The sequence below is a fragment of the Geotrypetes seraphini genome, chromosome 3 (genome assembly GCF_902459505.1).
Source record: "Geotrypetes seraphini chromosome 3, aGeoSer1.1, whole genome shotgun sequence".
Classification (NCBI taxonomy): domain Eukaryota; kingdom Metazoa; phylum Chordata; class Amphibia; order Gymnophiona; family Dermophiidae; genus Geotrypetes; species Geotrypetes seraphini.
The window spans coordinates 54,899,171-54,918,783 of NC_047086.1; the positions used below are offsets into that span (position 1 = coordinate 54,899,171).

General features: G+C 43.7%; 1 protein-coding gene across 2 annotated transcripts in view; it reads left to right on the plus strand.

Moving 5' to 3' along the window:
- Positions 1-19,613, plus strand: part of COL9A1 (collagen type IX alpha 1 chain) — a 215,014-nt gene that overhangs the window by 116,439 nt on the left and 78,962 nt on the right. For both annotated transcript variants that reach the window (XM_033937800.1, XM_033937801.1), the window contains exon 25: positions 1,819-1,872. In XM_033937800.1, coding sequence (XP_033793691.1) covers positions 1,819-1,872 — 54 coding nt within the window. The remainder of the gene's footprint in view (positions 1-1,818; positions 1,873-19,613) is intronic.

A 19,613-nucleotide genomic window follows, 5' to 3' on the forward strand; every position in this document is an offset into this window, starting at 1 on the left:
AAGGTATCACATTTTGGATACCTGTTTTGCCTCCATAATATCACAAAACATTTGGGGCATTCAGACTTTTCTTCTTAATTACCATACTTCCACTACTAACACATCAAATTTCAGCATCTTACCTCATCTGAAATTGAAATTTGGTTAAAAATATGTGCAATTATTTATATCATAATTACATGTGCACATAATAACTGAATAAGGGGATGCAGTATGGAGTAAATGAAATGTTAATGTAAATGTTTGGTTTATGTTATGGATCTGTGTGGGTTTCAGTAATAAGTATGTGATTTTGTACATCGCTTTGATTATAAATCTTTTAAATAAATAACCTGCAATACTACAATCTCAACAGTTAATTTTAATCCACAGGGTTTGCAGCAATAATGAATGATAACAATATGAATCATTATCCCCTTCCCCCCAAAATTAACTGCAGAGAACTACATCTGTCTTCAGAGATTACCGCTGTGAACCCTTTTGAGGCTATAGTGGGTTATAAATACTACATGTAATGTAATGTTAAATGCACATGTAAAACAATACAGGGCTCATAATCAAAAGAGAAAAATGTCCAAAAACCGGCCTAAGTCAGTGCTTGGATGATCATAAACGAAAGACGTTCAAGTGCCGATAATCGAAACGGGTTTTGGACTTGTTTACAAACGACCTAGGCCTTCCCAATGCTGCTGAACGACCAGAGCTAAACGGGGCGTTTCAGAAGTGTCGAGGGCGGGATTTGGGTGGGCCGTGGGCCGTGCTAGACTTAGTCGTACTGAATGTATAACTGAAAGTTTTACAACACAGCCTAGATAGAACTTGGACGTTGTGACTTAGTCCATGACCAGATAAGCACTGCAAACACATAGTACAGACCCCCCCCACACTACCCCAGTGATCACCAACCTCCCCACCCCCATAACAATTATAATCACAACTTTAAATATCTGCCTCCAGAATATCAGCACCTGGCAGCCTGTCATAGGAAAGCCTAGTAGAGCTGCACAGAGGTGGCTTAAGTCGTCTTGGGGGTGGGTTAGGGACCCATGGAGAGGAGGACCCAGACCCATAAGCCACTGTAATCACTGCATTCATGGTGAAACATGTGCACTCCCCCCCAAAACCCCCAAACCCTTTTGTACTGCCATATAAGTGGCTCCTGCAGCCATAAGGGCTATTGGGGTTGTAGACAGGTGGGTATAGTATGTTTTGGGGGGCTCACCATGACCTATAAGGGAGGTGTAGTGAGATGTTTATGGGGCACCCTTTTTGTGAAGTTCACAGCAGTGCCTTGTAAGATACCCCACTATTCAGGTGCCTTGTCTGGGTATCCAGTCCATCACTTTGCTGACCCCTTCCACGTCCAACAGGGCTTAGTCTAGGCATTTTTGACTTGGATGAATATTTGGACAAAAATGTGGTATAAAAATGGACGATTTAGCAGCTTGGACGATCAGACGGCTGGACGTATAGTTAGACGATTTTTAGAAAAAAAAAATTTGGGGCGTATTTTTCAAAAATGTGTTCTATGCTGTTTCTGACTTTGGACGACTTGCGACTTAGGCGAAAAGGACTTAGACTTTTCTTTCGACTATGTCCCTCCACCTGTATATTTTACCTACCTTACAGGACATATAATATTATTCAGTGTCGTAGACGTAATTTCATATGATCAATACACAATGGAGATAACCAGTATTGTCAAATAGTAACTTCAGCTGCATGCAATTACAAACAGAGTGCATAGAATTTTGGTAGCAATAAACTTATGACCATGTTAAATGCATATTTTTGATTTATGTGCATAAATTTTTCTAGGGTGAATCAGGAGAGCCTGGTGCTCCAGGTGAACTTGGACTTCAGGGGTTGCCTGTAAGTACTTGGTGCTGTCTATGTATCTAAAAATGAAGATGTCATCTGCTTGTGGCAATGTTCTAATGGTTCACAGTTATAAGCGCCCTGGACAAACGGGCGCCGACAAACTGGAGCGGACAGTTGAGTGCAAGACATCAGCGCACCTCAGAAAAACCTTATTTTAAAGGGCTCCGACAGGGTGGTGTGGGGGGAAACCCCCCCAGTTTACCAAATACTGTTCATGCTGCCGTTGGAGTGTTTTGGGGGGTTTGTAATACCCCCATTATAGAGGAAACTTAACTTTTTCCCTATTTTTTAGGGGAAAAGTTAAGTTTTCTGTATAATGTGGAGGGTTACACCCCCCACCCCCCAACACGGCAGCGCGAACAGTATTCAATAAAATGTGTGGGGGGTCCCCCCTCATCCCCCCCGTTGGAGCCCTTTAAGGTTTTTGTGCGGCGCACTGATGTCTTGCACTCAATTGTCCACTCCAATTTGTCGGCGCCCGTTTGTCCGGAGCATTTTTGTCCCGTCACCATTCTTTTTTTTTTTTTTTTTTTTTTTAATCTTTATTCCTTTTTATTTCTTTCAACAAGTGTACAATATTATTACAATTAATTCACATAACTCACTTGACATTCTTAAACAATATTATTATACATGTTTTAATACCCCCCATCCACCTCCCATCCCTTCCCATATCAACAAAATATTTCTTCCAAACTTATACATACTTGTACATCCCTCTTTCATAATACAATTAATCTTACATTAAATCTGTCCCTCCCCCCACCCTTTCTTCCTCAAACTCTTTATTCATTTTATTATACAAAGTAATGCACAACAATATATATCTCATCATAGTACATATATCCCCTTATATTTCATAACAACATATTTCCAATAAATTTACCCTCTTTCCTTTTCTATTCATACCTATATACCATGTTTCTTATATCCATTAATCAGTTGAAATATACCGCTAGCTAACTAAATTATCCTATCCCCCCCACCCCACCCCATTTCTATAAATTATCCCCTAAGGAAAAAGAATAAATCTTAATCATTATAATAATCAATTAATGGCCTCCACACCTCTTGAAACCTTTTAAAATACCCCCTTTGTACTGCAAGAAATCTTTCCATCTTGTACATATGACAAACTGAGTTCCACCAGAAACTACAATTCAGTCTAGAACAGTCTTTCCAATTAGTTGTTATTTGCTGAATTCCCACTCCAGTAAGAATCATCAATAATTTGTTGTTTGCTGCAGATATCTGACTTTTGGCCCTCATACACATTCCAAAAACCACTGTGTCATAGGATAATGCCACATGACTCTCCATTAATATGTTGACTTGATCCCAGATTGATATCCAAAATGCCTGAATACATGGACAATAAAATAAAAGATGGTCTAAAGTTCCAACTTCAATTTTACAATGCCAGCATCTATTAGACTTAGAGCAATCTAATTTTTGTAATCTAGTAGGGGTCCAGAATGCTCTATGCAACAAAAAGAACCATGTTTGCCTAATAGATGCTGACATCGTACCTTTAATTCTCCAAGACCAAATACGTGGCCATTGAGATGCATTAATCTGATGCTTAATCTCAATGCTCCAAATATCTCTTAATCCATTTTTAGGCTTCTTATTCAAATAATTAGATATAATTTTATACCACTTTGCTGCCTGATGACCCAGAAAATCTGCCTGGAAACATAAGAATTCTAAGCTGTAATGATCATTTAAAGATTTCCATTCAGGGAACCCCACCTGAATAGCCTGCTTCAATTGCAACCACTTAAAACTTTGTTTTTTATTCAGACCATATTTATGTTGCAATTGTGAAAATTCAAGCATCTTACCATTATCAATTACTTCCGTTAATGATCTTATACCTGCTTTAATCCAATCTTTCCAGACAACCTTAAACCCGCCTATTTGTATCTTGGAGTTTATCCAAATAGTCTGTTGTTTCGATTTTAAAATAGAATCAGTAGTTAATTTGTCTATAAACCTTAATGTTTTCCAAGTATCCATTAATACTCTATTGTCCTTACGTATTCTAGGCACCTTTATACCAAGCAAAAGATCAAGCCTAAGTGGAAAGATAAGTGATCTCTCCACCTTTAACCACTCTGGTAATTGTTCCAAAAGCTCTGGGAGGACCCAATACATACCTTGGCGCATGATATAGGCCTGATGATACCTATAAAAATTGGGAAAATTTACCCCACCCTCCTCAATTGGTCTTTGCAAAGACACTAAAGCCACTCTTGCAATTTTACCCAGCCAAATAAATTTAACCAGAATACTATTTAATTTTTTATAGAAAGACCCCTGAAAAAACACTGGTATCATTCCCAATTGATAGCAAACCACAGGCAAAATCATCATTTTAACAGTTTGAACTCTTCCCCACCAGGACAAATGTAAAGGATTCCATTGCTCACACATCTCTGTTACTTTTTGTAATAAAATTTTTTGATTTATTCTCATTGTCTCTTCGAGTGTTTTATTCAACCAAATACCTAAGTACTTTATTCCATCCTCTTTCCATATAAAAGGGAAAGAATCAAATATACCTTTTGTACAATGCACATTTAAAGGTAAAATCTCTGATTTAGTCCAATTTATTTTGTATCCTGAGAATTTTCCAAATGTATCTATTACCTTCAGTAGACATGGAATTGTTGTTTCCGGATTTCTCAAATGAAGCAAAATATCATCTGCATAAGCGGATACTTTATAATCCACTCCAGCACATGGAATACCCTGTATGTCCTTTGCCTGTCGAATAGCTAATAATAAGGGTTCAAGAACTATATCAAAGAGCAAAGGAGATAATGGACAACCTTGTCTAACTCCCCTTTGCAACTTAAAAGCATCTGAAATATTATTATTTATATATAAGCGAGCAGTTGGGGAGCTATACAGTGTTTGAATCATTTGTATAAATCCGGATCCAATACCAAACCACTCCATAGCTTGATACATGAAATTCCATTCTACACGATCAAAAGCCTTTTCAGCATCTAGTGATACCGAAAAAGCCGGATCATTAATTTGTTTTGTTAAATAATACATCTGAAATGCCAGTCTAGTATTATTAGAAGAGTGTCTCTGAGCAACAAATCCAGTTTGATTCATTCCTATTATATGCGGAAGAGCTTTAGCCAATCTTAATGCTAAAATCTTAGCTAATAATTTACCATCTACATTTATTAAAGATATAGGCCTGTAATTTGACACCAATGTTGGATCTTTATTTGGCTTTGGCAAAACAATAGTTAAAGATTCTGCCATAGTGCCTGATATACAACCTTTATTCAGTTGATCCTGATATAATTTTAATAAATATGGTAATAGGGAAATTTGAAATTCTTTATAAAACTCTACTGTAAATCCATCTCCACCTGGAGCGGTCCCAACTCTAAGGGATTTCAATGCCATTTGTAACTCTTTTAATGATATAGGTTTATCTAAACTTCCTTTTATATGATCAGGAACCTTAGGACCTTCAATTAAACTCAAAAAATCCAACCCATCTTTCTCTTTATTTAAATAAGACTCCGAAGAATACAGTGACTTATAATATTTTAAAAATTGTTTTAATATATTTCCAATTTGAGAATGTGAATTGCCTAACTCATCTTTAATTATGTTTATTTTTTCCTTCCTTTTCTTTGCTTTTAAATAATTAGCCAATAATCTTCCAGCCTTATTTGTACTACCATAATATACCGCTTGTTGAGCAAAAATATCTTTCCTTACTAACCCAGAGGAAATTTCATTATATTCACATTTTTTTTTAACAATATTTGAAATGTCTCCTGTTCCCATTTATTAACCAATTTTAATTCCAAATTTTTAATTTCTTTTTCCAAATTTACATATTGCTTTCTTAGCTGTTTCTTTTTATATGCAGAATATGATATAATTTGTCCTCTCATAGTTGCTTTGAAAGCATCCCATAAAATTCCAATCGATATTTCCTCTAAATCATTAAGTAAAAAATATTCATTAATTTTAGTCTGAAATTCTGTGCAAAATTTAGAATCAGCAAGCAATGCATTATCCCAGGACAAGCAGGCAGCATATTCTCACATGTGGGTGACGTCATCCACGGAGCCCCAGCGCGGACAGCTTTTCAAGCAAACTTGATTGAAGTTTCAAGTTTGCACACTGCACCACGCATGTGTGTGCCTTCCTGATCCACTAGAGGGCGCATACCCTCCTCATGGTCCTCAGTTCTTAGTTTTCCGCTGAGCCAGAAAGACCTTGTCTCTCTTCTCTGCGTTCTTCTAAGTGCCTTTCTGGCACCGCGGCTTCTTTATTTTGTTAGGGAGTCGCTGTGCGTTTGTTAATTGATCGTGTATTTCTTTGTTTCAAAAAAAAAAAAAAAAAAAAAGAGGACTTTTTATTGTGTTTTTCCTCGGGCAGGCCCTTCTTGGGCCTCAGCCATGCGGCTAGGCCTCATTTGCCTGCAGCTGTATTTTCTTCTTCCCTGGCCTCTCTCTGGGCTCACCTCGTGTGAGCAGAATGGCCGGGACCCTCTTTCCTTCGTTGGAATCGGACTGTGCAGCTTCGATCCCCGGTAAGTTTTTCTTTCTTTCTTTCTTCTAGGTGCGTTACCTCGGTAACGCCACCGGCTGAGTCTCAGGCATTCCAGGCATCGAGTGCGATCGTGCCCGCCTCTACGAGACCTTCAAAGCGTGCCTCCTTTCATGGGAATACTCATATCGAGGTTGCCCTTATGGAGTGCACTGCTGCACCTTTATTACCAGTTTCATTGGTACGGTGCCGACTTCTGAAACTCGATGTGCCTCGACGTCGACTGGAGCTTCGTGCCTCGACGTCGACTGGAGCTTCGTCCCTCGACATCGACTGAGGCTTCGTGCCTCGACGGAGGCTTCGTGCCTCGACGGAGGCTTCGTGCCTCGACGTCGACTGAGGCTTGGTGCCTCGACGGAGGCTTGGTGCCTCGACGGAGGTTTGGTGCCTCGACGGAGGCTTCGTGCCTCGACGGGGGCTGTGTGCCTCGACGTCGACGGGGGTTTGGTGCCTCGACGGAGGCTTCGTGCCTCGACGGAGGCTTCGTGCCTCGACGGAGGCTTCGTGCCTCGCCGTCGACTGAGGCTTGGTGCCTCGACGGAGGTTTGGTGCCTCGACGGAGGCTGTGTGCCTCGACGTCGACTGAGGCTTGGTGCCTCGACGGAGGCTTCGTGCCTCGACGGAGGCTGTGTGCCTCGACGTCGACTGAGGCTTGGTGCCTCGACGGGGGCTTCGTGCCTCGACGGAGGCTGTGTGCCTTGACGTCGACGGGGGTTTCGTGCCTCGACGTCGACGGGGGTTTCGTGCCTCGACGTCGACTGAGGCTTCGTGCGTCGACTGAGGCTGCGTGCCTCGACGGAGGCTGCGTGCCTCGACGGAGGCTGCGTGCCTCGACGGAGGCTTGGTGCCCCGACGGAGGCTTGGTGCCCCGACGGAGGCTTGGTGCCCCGACGGAGGCTTGGTGCCCCGACGGAGGCTTGGTGCCCCGACGGAGGCTTGGTGCCCCGACGGAGGCTTCGTGCCTCGACGGAGGCTGTGTGCCTCGACGTCGACGGGGGTTTCGTGCCTCGACGTCGACTGAGGCTTCGTGCGTCGACTGAGGCTGCGTGCCTCGACGGAGGCTGCGTGCCTCGACGGAGGCTTGGTGCCTCGACGGAGGCTTGGTGCCTCGACGGAGGCTTGGTGCCTCGACGGAGGCTTGGTGCCCCGACGGAGGCTTGGTGCCCCGACGGAGGCTTGGTGCCCCGACGGAGGCTTGGTGCCCCGACGGAGGCTTCGTGCCCCGACGGAGGCTTCGTGCCTCGACGGAGGCTTTGTACCTCGACGTCGACGAAGGTTTCGTGCCTCGACGGAGGCTTCGTGCTTCGACGGAGGCTTCGTGCCTCGACGGAGGCTTCGTGCCTCGACGGAGGCTTCGTGCCTCGACCTCGACGGAGGCTTCGTACGTCGACGGAGGTTTCGTGCCTCGACGTCGACGAAGGTTTCGTGCCTCGACGTCGACTGGGGGCTTGGTGCCTCGACGTCGACTGGGGCCTGGTGCCTCGACTGAGGCTTTGTGCCTCGACGTCGACTGCGGCTTGGTGCCTCACCACCGCCTGAGGCCTTGTGCCTCGACGTAGTATGCGGCTGGGTGCCTCGACGTCGTCTAAGGCTTTGTGCTTTGATTTCTGACTCACTGTCGACTGGGGCTTGGGGTCTCGATGTCGACTGAGGCTGTGTGTCTTTGTACCTTCAACGTCGGCTGCGGCCGTGTGCTCCGCGTCATTTGACGCTGGTGCTTTGACGTCGCCTGAGGCTTGTGCCTCGACTGAGGCTGAGGGCCTCATCGTCGGCTGGAGCTCGGTGCCTCGTCGTTGCTGAGGCTTCGTGCCGTCGACGGAAGCTTTGTGCCTTGACGTCACTTGGGCCGTTTTACCTCGGCAGCGGCTGAGGTATTGGGCCTCGGCGTCGACTGCGGGTTTGCGCCTCGGCGTCTCCAGCTCCGGTTTGAGAGGCTTCCCCGCTTTCTCTTCGGTTCATTCCGGGCAGCCGTGACGGAATCTTGTTGTGCGGAGTTTGGTTTCCTGGAGGAGACTCTCTCCCTGCTCCGGCTCTATTGCTCCCGCCATGCGTCATCTCGCTTGGCGCAGAGTGTGGCTGAGGATCCGAACCTCCAGGGTCGTCTCGCCGCTTTTACTTGCGTGAGTTCTGCGCTTCTTCAGGCCTCTCTTGCGGTGGCCACTAACCGCCTCTCAGACCGCGACCGGTCCTTCGCCCCTCGGGACGCCTCCAGCTAAATCCCGTCTGCCTTGGTGGGTTGGTCTCCTTCTCCGGAGGGGCCCTCTGGATACCTTTCTTGTGTTATCTCGGCCTCCTTCGCAGCAGCCGCAATAGCTGCAGCAGCGCCGGGTTAGGGTTCAGCCGCTGGCTTCGGCGACTCCTGGCCGTCCTTTTGACTATTCTCGCATAGCCTCTGGGTTGCTCCCCTTCTGGGGATTCCTCCCCTCCCTTCGGGAGGGGTGTCTCTGTGTCTACGCACCGGGAGTATTGCCTCTCTTCTGTCGGTTGGGCATTCCCATCCTCCCTTCTGCGTCTAGTCCTGGCCCTTCGTGACCTGCACTAGTTTCTAGTACGGGAGTGGGTCAGACTCTGCCCACCCCGGTCTCGGGAGTCCGTCGGGGCGGACCTGGACCCAGTTTGTCTGCGCTCCTTCTTGTCTCGGCCTCAGGGGGAGGCCCTTGTTTGTTTATGCCGGAAGGTGGCCCCTCTGTCCTCGGTCCGCCTCCGGTCTTTTCTGCCTCTGCCTCGGCAGGCTGCCTGTCGGCGCTTGAGTCAGCTGGTGTCTCAGCGGTCTTCGGCCTCGGCTGAGCTGTTGCTGATCCTTTTTGGATCAGGGGTCTCCACGGTGATGTCCCGCTGTTCGTCTGGTTTCATCTTCGTGTTCCCCGCTGGACCCGAGCATCTCAGTGATGGCAGGATCGGGATCCCGCTTCCCAGCACATTGTGGTGCCTCCCTCCTGGACACGCTCGTTTCGTTGGTGGGCCACCACTTCGTATCCCCGCATCAGAAGGTTCTGCCGATGGACTCCTCGGCATGGGCTTAGGGGTGCACCTCGACGGCCTTCGGACTCAGGGTCCTTGGTCGGGTGCAGACTGTCGCAGCCGCATCAATCTGATGGAGCTCCGGGCCATTTACAATGCCGTGGTGGATTTTCGTTATGGGTTGCAAGATTGCGGGGTCCTGGTGCGTCCCGACATCTCGGTGGCGTTATTCTGTGACCAAGCCAGGGTGTACAGGTTCCCTGTTACTTTGCAGGGAAGCCCTTCGTCATTGGCAGGGGACGTTACACCACTGCTTCTTTCTTCGGGCGGTGTTTTTCCAGGGCGTGCAGCATTGTCTGTTGGACACGTTGAGTCGCCCTTTTCGACCGCATGAATGGTTGCTCCATTCTCGGACTCTGCGGCATGTGGTTGTTCGGTGGGGAACCCAACAGGTAGTTCTGTTCGCTTCGCCCCTCACTCACTGGTTGCCTCGATATTGCTCGAGGATGTTCTCCTGGGTTCGCATCGAGGTGGATGCTTTCCTTCTCGATGGAATGGGCAGGTTCCTCTATGCGTTCCCTCCCTTTACTCTGATTCTCGGGTCTTTGATACACCTCCTGTCGGTCTGCGCCACCAGGATCTTGATGGCTCCTCTGTGGCCCTGGCGGCCATGGTTCTCCCTGCTCCTCCAGCGTGTCAGGGAGACTCAGCTTCTACCTATGTTCCCGTCTTTGCTGTCTCAGTGTTGCGGTTTCTGTTGCATTCCAATCTGCAGTCTCTACACTTATCAGCTTGGTTCCTCGCAACGTGCCTCCCTCCTTCTGTTTCTCTCAGTCGGTGGGGGTGTTCTCGAGGCCTCTCGAAAGATCTCCACTCGGCAATGCTTTTCCCAGATATGGTCCTGATTTGCTGAGTGGTGTGCTGAGCACCGCATGGATTCGCTCTCTGCCTCCTTGCCTTCAGTGCTGGATTTTCTGTTGTACTTGTCTCGGTCTGGTCTCAAATCTACATCTATTCGAGTCCACCTCTGTGCTTTTGCTGCCTTTCTTCGGCCGCTAAATGGGACGCTGCTCTCCGTCCACCAGATGGTTTCCCGTTTTATGAGGGATTTCTTCATTGTACATCCCTCCGGTGGTTTGGGATCTTTGTGTGTTCCTGGCTCAATTGGTGATACCTCCATTTGATTCCATTGATGAAGCTCTTTTGAATTACAAGGTGCCCACCTGGCAGGTGGGTTTCCTGGTTGCTCTCACGTCTGCTCGCAGAGTCAGTGAGCTGCAAGCTCTGGTTGCGGACCCGTCTTTTCCTGTATTTCATCATGACACGGTGGTCCTGCGTACTCAACCCCAGTTCTTGTCCAGGGTGGTTTCGGACTTTCCTTTCGATCTTTCCATTGTTCTTCCGGTCTTTTTTCCGAAGCCCCACTCGCCTCCTAGCGAGGTGGCGCTTCACACAATTGACTGTCAGAGGGCGTTGGCTTTTTGTCTTCAACGCACTCAGTCTCCTTGGACGGTTCCTCAATTCTTTTTGTCCTTCGACCCTAATTGGTTGGGACGCCCAGTTTCCAAGCGCACCTTGTCCAACTGGTTGGCTGCTTGTTTTTCCTTTTGCTACGCTCAGGCTGGTCTCGCGCTGCATTGCCGAGTCACGGGACATAAAGGCCGAGCGATGGCGGCTTCTGTAGCTTTCCTCAGGTCGACGCATATCGAGGAGATTTGCAAGGCTGCCACTTGGTCTTCGGTTCATACTTTCACCTCCCACTACTGCCTGGATACTCTGTCCAGGAGCGACGGCCGGTTTGGCCAGTCGGTTTTGCGTAATCTGTTTTCTTGTATTGCCAACTTCCCTCCGTCCCTTTTTGGTTAGCTTGGAGGTCACCCACATGTGAGAATATGCTGCCTGCTTGTCCTGGGATAAAGCACAGTTACTTACCGTAACAGGTGTTATCCAGGGACAGCAGGCAGATATTCTCACAACCCGCCCGCCTCCCCGAGGTTGGCTTCTTTGCTAGCTATCTGAACTGAGGACCATGAGGAGGGTATGCGCCCTCTAGTGGATCAGGAAGGCACACACATGCGTGGTGCAGTGTGCAAACTTGAAACTTCAATCAAGTTTGCTTGAAAAGCTGTCCGCGCTGGGGCTCCGTGGATGACGTCACCCACATGTGAGAATATCTGCCTGCTGTCCCTGGATAACACCTGTTACGGTAAGTAACTGTGCTTTATCAAACCTCCATACCGGTTTAGAATTATCTTGATCTACTAAATTAACTTCTATCCACACACCACCATGATCAGATATTATTATTGGTTCTATGTCAGCTTTTACAACTTTCTGTACTATCTGATCTGAAGCAAAAATATAATCAATTCTTGAAAATGATTGATGAACATGTGAACAAAATGTAAATTCCCGATCATTAAAATGAAGAATACGCCATATATCTTTTAAATTACATGATTGTATCAAATTATCTAACCCCATTGATTTCATAATTCTACTTGGTTTTTTATCCATTATTGGATCTATAACAGCATTGAAGTCCCCAGCCACCACTAAATTAGTAGTAGCCAGTGGTAAAATTAATTGTTGTAGAGACTTAAAGAATTCACTTTGATTCGAATTAGGGGCATATACATTTAACAACGCCATTGTATTATTGCCCATGCTCATGTCAACAAGTACCCACCTTCCTAGAGGATCTGCCTTAATCATATTAAACGTTGCTGGACATTTTTTATTTATCAATATTGCTACTCCTGCCTTCTTTTTTATCGCTGGTGCAAATAAACATTGTTTTATCCAATTATCTGACAGTTTCATAGACTCTATCCCAGACAAATGTGTCTCCTGCAGAAAACATATATCTATATTCTGTTGTTTGATATATGACATTACCTTTTTCCTTTTTACTGGGTGATTCAGGCCATTAACATTTAAAGAAAATATTTTGAAAGTCATTACACAAATAAAAATTTAATATCTAAGAATCTCCACTTCAATATCATATTATACTCTTTTTCCTTATATCCATACTGTAAATTATCTCGTTCCCCTTCCCCCCAACACCTCCCTATCTCTCTTTCAACATATTTCCCCCAATTCACAAAATCTTTAATAAATACTATACCAACATCTCTTCCTCCCATTCCCCTCCCTACTCCCTCCCTTCCCCCCCCAATTAATAATGCAAACTTGGAAACGCTCATATATAATCAGGTGACAAAAAGCTCCCTTCAGGCTCTGCCATATACATCATTTATCACTCCTAATAAGCTACATTATATAATATAATATCTTTCAAATAATCTAATAAGTTCAAATTTCCTTTTTTTTTTTTTTTTATTTTAATTTTTTTTTTTTTTTTTTTCCTTTCTTCCCCTCCCTCCCCTTTTTTTTTTCTTTTTTTTCCCCCCCTTATTCCACCTTTTTTCCTCCATTCCCTTTTCTTCTTCCACCCTCACTCCCCTCCACACTTATCCTTAAATTATAAAACATCTATAAATTCAGAATCTTTCCCTCACATGCCCAACAAACTCATTTTCATATACCAATATCTTTTAATATTAAATTGAATTTACTATAAATAAATAAATCAATATTATTGTATTCCTGTGAAAACAATTACATATTAATAAATTATTCAATTTTCTAATTGCATACCCCCTTTAATTAATCTAAAATCACCTTCTTAACCTTAAACATTAAAGTGATATTAAAATATATCATTATATATCATAAATAAACAATTTCATCAATCTTCCGCTTTGTGTAGAAAAACTCTCCAAGCATATTCAGCTTCTCCCCATCTCTTCAATTCTTCTTGTCTTTATATCAGCTGCTTGTTTTAACTAATTCATCACTATTATGCATCCATTTTTATCGTTCATTCCCTTTTTTTTTTCATAAAATCCCTAAACAGTTTCAGTTCCTTTAATATATTATAGTCATATAAAAGTCTGAATAAATCCAACCACACTTTCCAGTTTCATTATATTTAAATTGTCATCTATGTTTCTACAGAGTCATTCATACATTGAAGAGTCAATCCAAAAGAAATCTGATGTTCTTTGCTTTACAGTCAATTCATAGTGAAATTATTCTTAAATCCTGTTCAGATACTGCTTTATCCTTTACATCTCATACTTTCCTTGATCTTTCTTTCACTTCTTTCAAGTCACTTCTTCTTCCAAACAACTTGCATTTTTTTATAATAAGTTTATATTCTCTTTAAAATTTAGGATTTATCTGCAATCAGGCTTCTGTCTCCTTCATATTTCCAAATTCTTTTCCTTTTTTAGCGCAGTTCAAGTAATCATCCAATACAATTCTTTTTCTGTTTAAACCACCTCTTTTCCTGTAAAGTGTCCTATGCACTTAAGGAAATCTCCATCATCTACCGCCCTTTCCTTAATCTTTGAAATCATGAGTGTTTCCATTAATATAAAGTGCTCTTTGACCTCAGCTAGACTATATTCAATTCTAAAGTGTCAAGAATGTTATAAAGCTGACATCAATATATTCCAGCACTTCAAAAAGAGTCTATAGCAGGATCCTATAAATTGCTGTTTATTGCCTGGAACATCAATATCAGATAAAGGGCTGGAAATGTTACTTAAAACTGCCCTAACTTCTGTAGGGAGCCTAATTTCAACAATTAGAGCCAGTCATTCTTAGTTTATATTTAACTTTTAATATCCACCTCAATCAGAGACATCAGAATGTTCATTCACATTAATATCCCTGAGATTCATAGCATGTGGAATGATGTCATCATAGAATCCTTGCATCCACATCCTTCCATTCAGTTCCATCAGCAATTCAAATCTGTTCCATTTTTAACTGTAACTCCCAAAGTCCAATTCTCCATAAAATATTCTATATCAGAAACCAATCAAAACAAATAAAAAATCAAATGAAGAGAGGAAAAAAAAAACAAAAAAAACATCTCAGAATCAAAGTATTTCTTACTCCAATCCTTCTGTTAAATTCTAGTCTCAGTTTATGTATTCATAGGCTGTTCACATTGCTCTAAGAATTCTTTTAATTTCAAAGGATCATCAAAGTTTGAAGTTTTATTTGCAAAAGTGACCCTCATAATAGCTGGGTACATTAAACCGTACCTTGCTCCAATCGCTCTAAGCTGTGGTCTCAATTCAAGCAATTTTTTCCTTTTTTGAGCTGTTGCTTTTGCAAAATCTGGCACTATATATATTTTAGAATCCTGGCACTTCAAGGTCTTATTTTCTTTTGCCAGTCTTATAATTTCCTCCACATGCTGATAACGGAGCAGCTTACAAATTAAAGGACGCGGACCCTTTTGATTATCATATCTTTTAGTCGGGACCCTGTGCGCCCTCTCTATTTCCAGAGGAAATTTAACTGTCAGAGGTAGAATTTTTGGTAAAAATTGCTCAAGAAAGGTAATAGGATTATTTTTTTCTACCCCTTCCGGGATCCCAATCAGCCTTAAATTATTTCTTCTTTCGCGATTAGAAACATCCTCAAGATCCCTCTTTAATATTTCTATTTCTTTACAGTCTCTCTTGCAATGAGCTATTTCTTTTTCTGTTTTTTCCACTCTCTTATCTAATTGCTCCACTTTAACATCCACCACCTTCAAACTTAATTTAAGCCCTGCCAGCTCTTCTTTAACTTCCTGTATATTCTTTGCATTTTGTAAAACTATTTCCTTTATCTGGCGCAGTTCCTTAACAATGTCAATATCTTCTGCCTCATCCGTTGGCAATGGAACTTTAGAGGGGGCTATCGGCTCTATTTTTGATCTTTTATTACTTCCTCCTACTGAGTTAGCTTTTGTCAGCTTACCCGATGCCATTATGCTGTTGATCCTCGTCTTTTTAATGAATTTCAACTGTTTTTCTGTAGCTATATTTTATTTATTTGAGCCTTTTTCACAGAGCAGTTCAGTCACCCGACCATTCTCCTTCGTCTCCAAGCCACGCCCCCTCGTCCCGTCACCATTCTAACTAGCTTTAAAGTTTCTTCTTCCTGCATTTACAGTCCACCTTTTGGAGCTAATGTGCTGGGAATAACTGTTTCTTCACTCTACACCCCTGTTTTTACTTTATAACTAATATGGGTTCCAGATGTGATGATACTGCCTGACCCCATCTTTGTTTTAGGCTAGCTGACTATCATGACATTGAGAGGAACCCTCTGGATCTACCACTGCTAACCTGCATCTCCTTGACTGGAGGCTGGACAAAATTAAAGGGAGAACAATTCCACCAGTGCTACTGCTTTAGCCCTACTGAAAAGGGGGGGGGGGGGGAAATCTGTCTTAATGTAGTTTTCAGAAGAGCCTCTCGCATGGATCAGACACTTCCTTCATCCAGTTCCTCAAAAAAAAATCTTTATACATATTTGGAATGCGGAGTAGGAGTTAAAAATGGATGAGGAGATTCTTCAGAGATAGGACTTTGAAGGAAATTTATAAGAAATGAGAAATAAAGCACATTCTGATGGGGGACTTCATAAAGGGGTCCTTTTAATAAGGTGCACTAACCAATTTACTGTGTGCTAAATGCTAAGGCGCCCGTAGAATATAATGGATGCCTTAGCGTTTAGCGTGCGTTAAATCGGTTAGCGTGCCTTAATAAAAGGACCCCAAAGTGAAGGATGCAGGATAGGATTGAATCAAGGAGAGAGGAAGGTTTGGTACATTTAGAATGTCTAAGCTTTTAGGGGGTGGCGAAATCCAGTTGCTAGCCAAATAAATGTGAAAGGAGTGGGACCTGTGTTCACTGAGCACCAAATACACTGTTTTTGTTTTCCTGTTTTCATTCTTTTTTTTGATGTGGTAATGTGGTAGAATCATTACCTACTCTGCACACTGCTTTGAATGATTCTGGACCAGGAACGCTGTTTAATAAATAAAGAAATAACATTGAGATAGTAAGTATTTAAGAGTAGTTCAAGAAGATAGCAAACGATCTTGGAATTAGTTCAATTTGTTACCATTTTGGAAAATAAAAGATCAGAATTCTCCACAGAAATAAATCAGTCATGGTTGAAAGATTGGTGCAAAGAAAGTGATTTTTGACTTAGCCCACACTTTTTCAGTAATAGATCAAAGAGATGCACATATTTTCCTAATCCCAGATGGCTCACAATCTGTCTAAGGCAATGAAAAGTTAAGTGACTTGCCTAGGATCACAAAAATTGGCAGTGGAATTTGATCCCTGGCTTCCCTGGTCCCCACCCACTGCTCTAAGGGCAGCACTATAATGAGGCCTACTGAGGTAGTGGTCTCAGGCGACACTCTTGAGGGAGCGGCATCTTGCTACCGGCCAGCCTACCTGCTGGCCTGCCCTCTCTGCTGCTCCCCTTCCCGGCATCTAATCTTTCAACCTCTTCCCCCGATCGGCATTTTTTTCCATTCCTCCCTCCCCTCCCGCATCTACCTTTAGATTTGTTGGTGGCAGTAGTGATTCACAGAGCAGCTCTGCTGGTCCTGGTGCTTCTTTCTACTGTGGCTCACTTTCTATGACCACTTCCTGTTTCTGCTAGGTCTGGCCACAGTGGAGAGAAATGCTGGGGTTGGCAGGGATGCTCTGTGAATCACTACCGCCGCTGCCAAATCTAAAGGTAGATGTGGGGGAGGGGGATGGAAAAAAATGCCAATCGGGGAGGGGGGAGAGAGTGAAAAGATTAGATGCTGGGAAGGGGAGCAGCAGAGAGAGCCAACCAGCGGATAGGCTGGCTGGCGGCAAGATGCTTGCTCCCTCAACAGCATCTTGGACTTGGGGGCAGTGGTATACCAGGGGGCAAGCGAGGGGGGGAGCAGTCTGTCCCGGGTGCAGACCATAAGGGGGTGCTCCCAGGGTCTGCATCATGTTCTGGGAATTTCACTGCTCTGCCAGCATTGGACCTTCCTCTCTGCTGGCTTCTGCATTCGCAAAAGCAGGAGGAAGACCCGACGTTGGCAGAGCAGCAAGTTAAGGCTGCCGACAACGAGAGAAAGCTCTGAATAGGCTTCTTATGGCCCACCAAGGCCTTCCCTCTGCTGCATCACTGATGACATCACTGATGACGCAGCAGAGAGAAGCTCTGGCAGAGCAGGTTGCAAAAAATGTCACAGTGAGATGGGATTTGGGGGTTGGTCAGGTCCAGAACTTCTGCATAGGGGGATGGGAGGGAGAGATAGAAAGCTGCTGCTCATGGGGGAAAGGGAAAATTGTTGAAAATGGGCTGGAGAAGAGGAAGGGAGATGCAACAAAGAGGTAGAAAGGGGCGAGAGGGAGAAATCCTGCCTATGGTGGAGGGGAGGGAGACATACATGGAGAAGAGAGAAGGAGAAATGTTGGACATAGGGTGGAGGGCAGGGTGAGATGCTGGAGAGAGAAAGATGCTGGAGAGAGATATGAACCAGCTCTCATATACTGTAACTAATTTTATTATGGTGTGTTAAACTGAGCTTTTCTTTCTCATTTTGCTCTTTGTTGTTTGTGTTTTTGCTGAAAAGCAGGTTATAGTATGTGTGGCAAGAAACATGGTTTTTTGAGTTTGTCTGGCAGGATCTACTGTTTTGCTTTAAACATGGGTGATCCGGGCCTAACAGGAGTGGTGTGTGAGGCTCTGCTGTCATTTACTGTGTTACTGAAGCCACTACCCTCTAAGAAGCTGCTGTTATAGGGAGATGGTCAGTTGTGCCTAAAAGTTGGGGTAGCCCTTGCCCCACCCCTATTTTGGATGGGGGGTGGCACCAGCTCATCCCTTGCCTCAGGCAGCAGATTGCCTTGAGCCACCCCTGCACTGCTCTAACTATTAGGCTACTCCTTCACTCCATTCCAAGAAAGTTTGGGATATACTGGAGTTTGAGGTGGACTGAGAATGCACCTAGGCAGAGTAGAATATTTAGCAAGGTAATGAATGGTTTTCATCTGTCCAAGGAAGGCACTGTAAATCATAGCCATGTATTCAAATCTGGATGGGCATACAGACATATAAATGCAGCTTGGGTCCACTCGTGAGTTCTGGTTCTATAGCCAGACTATCTCTAAGTAGAGAGTTGATTCACAGGGCTACAGAATTCTTTTTTTTAATTTTTGGGTCCAGAGAGTGGGGGACAGGGAGGATAGGCAAGGCCCTACACAATTATGCACTTTGGGGGGATCAATTTAGGTGTCCAATGATTCTATTATATAATACTGGTGTAACCTATTACTGATGCACTTAACATAAGAACATAAGAATAGCCTTACTGGGTCAGACCAATGGTGCATCAAGCCCAGTAGCCCATTCTCACGGTGGTCAATCCAGGTCACTAGTACCTGGGCAAAACCCAAGGTGTAGCAATATTCCATGCTACCAATACAGGGCAAGCAGTGGCTTCCCCCATGTCTTTCTGAATAACAGACTATGGACTTTTCCACCAGGAACTTGTCCAAACCTTTCTTAAAACCAGCTACACTATCTGCTCTCACCACATCCTCTGGCAATGCGTTCCAGAGCTTAACTATTCTCTGAGTGAAAAAAAAATTCCTCCTATTGGTTTTAAAAATATTTCCCTGTAACTTCATCGAGTATCCCCCTAGTCTGTGCAATTTTTGACGGAGTGAAAAATCGATCCACTTGTACCCATTCTACTCCACTCAGGATTTTGTAGATTTCAATCCTATCTCCCCTCAGTCATCTCTTTTCCAAGCTGAAGAGCCCTAACCGTTTTAGTCTTTCCTCATACGAGAGGAGTTCCATCCCCTTTACCATCTTGGTCGCTCTTCTTTTAACCTTTTCTAGTTCCACTATATTTTTTTATAAAAAAAAATTTATTAGTTTTTATAACTTACATCAAGTGTAACAGGAAATAACATTTGAAGTGTAAAACATCACTTGATTTGCTATAATATCATCTGAAAATCATGAAATTTAACCACTCTTCCATCCCTAATACATCAAAAATATTCATATATTATAAATTATATGATTTAATAAAATATTAAAAAATACCATCCCACCCACCCATTCCCATCCCCTCATTTAAATTATCTTATTATGGGAAAATGTTTATTGCTCATTACAAAAGTTTGTTAATGGTCCCAAACCTTTTGAAATTTACCAAAATATCCTCTCTGTATTGCTAATGTTCTTTCCATTTTATATATATGACATACAGAACTCCACCAGAAACTGTAATTTAATCTGTTCTGATTTTT